The sequence below is a fragment of the Spinacia oleracea genome, chromosome 6, assembly GCF_020520425.1.
Source record: "Spinacia oleracea cultivar Varoflay chromosome 6, BTI_SOV_V1, whole genome shotgun sequence".
Taxonomy (NCBI): domain Eukaryota; kingdom Viridiplantae; phylum Streptophyta; class Magnoliopsida; order Caryophyllales; family Amaranthaceae; genus Spinacia; species Spinacia oleracea.
The window spans coordinates 135029374-135034812 of NC_079492.1; the positions used below are offsets into that span (position 1 = coordinate 135029374).

Genomic DNA, 5439 nt, shown 5'->3' on the forward strand with positions numbered 1-5439 from the left:
TGACCAAACCAAGAGGTCAACGGGTCGCTATCAATCGGGTAGGACCCATTTGTCCGTACGCCCGACCCGCGCCTATATATATGGGCTTCATTTATGACAAAAGGTACGCAAACACAATCATTTCCACTAAAACCAAAATACTTATCACTCATCATATCTGACTTTAGCATCGGAGGGGGGATCCTCGAATCACCCTCGAGGCTAGTTCATCTTTGTTATCTGCGCAGGATATCAACAGGATAACAGTAGCACTCAACCAGCAAGACATCTCCAACCGTTCCCAAATCATACCGGAACAATTATCATAGGACCACATGGTGAATATATGGACCCTGATGCAGGAGTGGTCATCACTTTCAAGGTTGATGGATATCCATTTCGTAGAGAGAATTTTGTCCTAAAAGAAATTCAAAGAGTGAAGAAACTCACCTTGGAGTCATTGTTGGTTTATGGGCCACGAGACTATGTTCTTTGTGGCAAGGAGACAATCTCTTTGGCAGATCTCAGAGGCTGGAATATACTTGTTTACATTGATTCGCTTCGTGACAGTAAATTTTACCATGAAGTAAATGCATGGTATCAAGCCATTAAGCCAAAGTATGATAAATTTGAAATCATATTTGTACGGGAGTAAAAGTAACCTATCAGACCGATCATGTCCTATCAGACCATCGATCATCTGGCAGGACCTTCCAAGCGGAGCAATCACAAGAGGTAATTACTGAAAGTAATACGAACCCTCAAGGACCGCGCTGCGGGACAACGGCCTGCTAGACGACAACGGATATATGTCGTTAAGCAAAAGGACAAATAATAAGTACATCACCAACGTACACGCGGCGACATCTGAATAGGCCAAAGTACTGAATAGTACGCCTATAAATACTACCGTCCCCATTCATTTGCGGACACGTTCAATACAAGTACAATTCTTAACCCTCTCTACTTTCTCTCTCTAGAATATCATTTCACTTGCTGACTTAGGCATCGGAGGGGTTTTCTCGGTTAAACCCCCGAGGTTAGCTTACGTTCGTTCTGTCTGACAGGGCAATATCTCCAGGCAGAGCGTCCCAGTTCTATACTCGGAACAATATTTGTTCGCGGATGTCAAGTTGAAGATGATGCAGTTGTTGAATCAATGCCTTGGTTGGTATGTCCCTTTAACCTTGATCATTCAACTACCCTGCAAAACAAAATATTCGAGGAGGCGACATGTGATACGCTAGTTCATTTTGGACCAGATGGCCGGATTTGTGCATTACATGTTCAACATCATCTCGACATTTATGGACCTGATGCTTTTCCATTTCTATTTCTTGAGAATGACAAAATTCTACGCGAAGATGTCATGCATGATTCAACTTTGTACTCAGCCAGACTACGCTGAGATCTTTTATTAGGGATACTCTTGAAACTTTCATCTGGAATCTACATCGTTATATATCTTGAGAGAATAGCCAAGTCAACAATCGGGTCCAACAGAGAATAGCAGCTTATGCATTTAGTTTGTTTTGTAGTATGTATAATGGTCGATAGAGATCCTAGTACCCTGTTAGTGTGTAAATCTTATGTCACAGAATAGTCGTTACTTGCTTGTTTGGATATTTTGGATAATATTTGAAAAGTTTAATAGTTTATATTTTATATCGTTGATTTGATTGTTGGATTTGATTTAATTTTTTTTATTAATCATGGGTTCTATGCGTGTTAATTTACAATTAATTTACCATGTTTCAAATGATAAATTGGCAGGTTCTAATCCTTTCGAGACATGCTCTAATATGACATTCTGAAACCCGGAAGCATATTTTGAACACATGGAATTACTACATAAAATAATGTTGAAATATCAAAAGTTAATCGGACATGTTTTAAAATTGGATGGTTATGTTCTAAAATTTCAGGCAAATATTCTAAGACAAAAGAAGTCTAAAAATAAAAAAGGAATCATATATTAAATGTATCTTTAATAAAAACCCAAAAAAATATTACAAAGTAACAAATGTCACCCCTAAAATAACAATTGTGTGAGTAAAAAAATAAAATAAAGAGTCTATTATCTAAAATAAATTGGTGAACTTGATAGTAACAACCTGAAAAAAAAAGAGTAACATTAATATTTAAAATAAATATGAAAAAAATAAAGGAATGAAGTGTGGAACATACAGTACCTGAATATAGAACACAAGGCTTGTCATATGGAACATCGTGAAATCATATAACCAGAACATAAAAACCCGGAAGAATAATAATAATAAAAAAAAAACAATACACAACAGGATTAATTAGAACACAGAGCAATGCATTTTGGAACATAATAAATAAGAACATCAAACAAAACTAAAAAAGAATATTTCAAAACAATAAGTATTAACTTACATTTTCATTTTTCATTTTCGGGACAATTACGAATATCATGGTACCCATCTTCTACATCCTTTACACAACCTCTTCTTCTTCTTACTTTGCTCAACATCTTTTTCTTTATCACTTTTCAACCTTTTATCACTTTCGGTCGGTACCATAAACATGAACCCCCGTCCCTTTGTTCTTTGAGACTTTAGGAGGTTTGATCAAAATTTCAGTAGGCACACTAGCTCCAATACGCAACTCAATGTCTTGGACTTTGCTATAAACACTACTACTCGATTCAGCAACACTACTACTTTGGGATTCCAAATCTAACCTCAGTGCTCGAAGATTTTTCACAAGAGAAGAAAGTTTCAGTTCATTACCTTGTGCCAAACTCACACAAGAGTGGATTTCACACCACAAATAATTCAACAGTCTTTTCTTATCTACTGCTTGAGCCTATTGCTCCAACACATTGCCTTGTAAATCAAAAATAGACTTTTTACATGCCATTGTACATTTGTACTCCATCGATTAAGAACATAAGCTTCATGAATTTTATCCATCTGTTTTTCTTTCTAAACCCAAACCATATGCATACAAGGAAGCCCTTGTATTTCAAATGTCTTGCATAAGCAGCTAGTATCTAATGTTCAACATTGCAAAAAATATCGAACTTGCGAATTCGACAACCTTCTCTGACATTCTAAATTTCCAATCCATATTCTTTCTTAAAACCATCAAGACCACATGAGAAGCAAGATATTTCTACCTCATCTTGAAAGTCAGATCATAAGAAACAGAAGTAATGTAAACTTGAGAAGCAAATTTCTCTATGGCACTACATGTCTTGCACTCAGGAAGTCTTTGTTTAGAACAATTATCATTTTCACGTACCTTGAGTATGGCGCTGAACATCTAATGTACTTTCGAATCTCATATAAAACTCAACAAGTGTAAGATGTGGATTGGTGAACTTTGTATAAAAAATATTCTTACTCTCTGACCTAGACATGGTTCTCATAATACCACACAAGAACAAATCCCTAAAATAAGTCGGAATCCACATTTTCGCTAATATTTACATTCAAAAGAATATAATCCTTATTGATCACATACTTTATTTTTTCTTTTCAAAGTACTTTATTATGCCACATTTTTATATTGTCACAAATAAATCATACTAGATTTTAGCACACGCGATGCACGGATTCTATTAAATTGTTAAGTTAAAACAAAACTGTTATATATATCAACTGTTATATTTTATATATTATATTAGATAAGTGTTTGATGTTGGATTGAATTTCATTTTAGATTTATTTTTTTAATCGTTAAAGTGGTTGATTTTAGATGGAATTGTATATATGTAGTATTCGTAATTAATTAATAAAAATATCTACGTGTCACCTAATTATTTATCTGCGTGACACTCGACTTTTTTAATTCATAAAAGTTTTGAAATCTTATTTTTCATTCGCCAAAAACCATTAGATTTTCTACTCGGCGCTCTAATATTGGATTAGTGTTTGATTTTGGATTGAATTTTATTTTAGATTAGTGTTTGATTTTTGATTGAATTTTATTTTAGATTAGTGTTTGATTTTGGATTGAATTTTATTTTAGATTTATGTTTTAATTATTAGAGTGTTTGATTTTGGATGGAGTTGTATATACTAGTAATTAATTAATTAAAATATCTATGTGGTGCCTAATTAATTATCTACGTGGCACTCAATTTTTTTAATTGAAAAATAAATTAGAAATGTTATTTTTCATTGGTCGAAACCATTAGTAATTCTACGTGGCCCTCTAATAGTTCAGCAAATATGCCTCCTAGCAAATATATATATAGATTTTAATTTAAATATTTTAAACAAAATCCAGTGAAACAAATAATTCAGTAATAAAAATACAACCCCTACTTAATGTCTAATTTTTCTGTAGAGAAACTTTACGAACAATTTTTTCTACATAACATAATTCTATTATTTTTATATATATTTTCGTACAAATCGCGTGCATATAAGACTAGTGTTTTATGAAAGATAGAACTCAAATACTACGTATATAATGTTTAAATCTCAAAATAGCATCACACAGGAATCTGAAATACTAGCTCAAGTCATGGGCGCACATAAAAAATACACAACGTTGGTTCCTTGTTCAGGAAATAACAAAATATTGCTGCCGTTGAGGCTCCCACCAAGTAATAATTGTAACTCTTAAAATAATATGGAGGAATTGAGTAACATATTTGGTTTTAAGATGAGTAAATTAAGGATACTGACCGTCCTTAAACTTTGCCAAAAAATTCAGTTTAATTCCTATTATTCAGAAGGATCAGTTTAGTTCCCAAATGGATAGAAGACGCTATAAGCCGCTAAATCGCTAATAACGCTCCAACCAATATCATCCACCATCATGCTCGTCATCAATCTGAGGCTGAAATGTGTGTAAGTAAGTTTCTATGGCGGATAGTTTCTCCATCCATTAGTCAAGAAGTCAATTAGTCAATGCAGGCGGCTCAAGATCATATCGATCATGTGAGGATATTTGTACTGATTATTCATTTATTGATATACAAATAATTAATATCTAGATTTTTAACATCAATTTTTTTTTTGTTGACTTGTAGGAAATTACAACAAACGAAACAAAAAACTAAGCTAATCCGGCTCTTTAGCAAAAGTAGCCCGAGAAAACCCCTCTTGAACTGTATTCAATTCCTTGCACGATCATGTGTTTCTTGGACCTGTTCTAGATTGACCTTATAGATAACGCAACTACAGAAAAACCTATCCAATTGTCGAATCATGTCAATCGTCCAACGTTGATGAATATCTAGTGTTTGATGCTTTTATAAAGACAATACAAGGATAGAAGGGTTAATTAGTTAAAATTAAGATCGGGTCAATCGAGCAAGAGATAGCCCATTACATTCCATTTAGACACGCAATAGCTTCAGCCTGTGCCGCAGAATGTGACATGCCCTAGGCACATGATCCAGAGTGAGCTATTGTATCCTCTGTAGCTGATGTTAAAGATCACATTGTTTCAATATGTTGTCTATTCCATGCTACATTA

General features: G+C 33.9%; 1 protein-coding gene across 1 annotated transcript; it reads left to right on the top strand.

The window, feature by feature from the left end:
• The first annotated feature begins 325 nt into the window (after positions 1 to 325).
• Positions 326 to 1387, top strand: LOC130463636 (probable nucleoredoxin 2). Its single transcript, XM_056832826.1, has 3 exons — positions 326 to 565; positions 649 to 714; positions 1061 to 1387. Exons 1-3 carry the CDS (start codon positions 326 to 328, stop codon positions 1385 to 1387), a joined length of 633 nt encoding a protein of 210 aa, XP_056688804.1.
• Positions 1388 to 5439: the final 4052 nt, after the last annotated feature.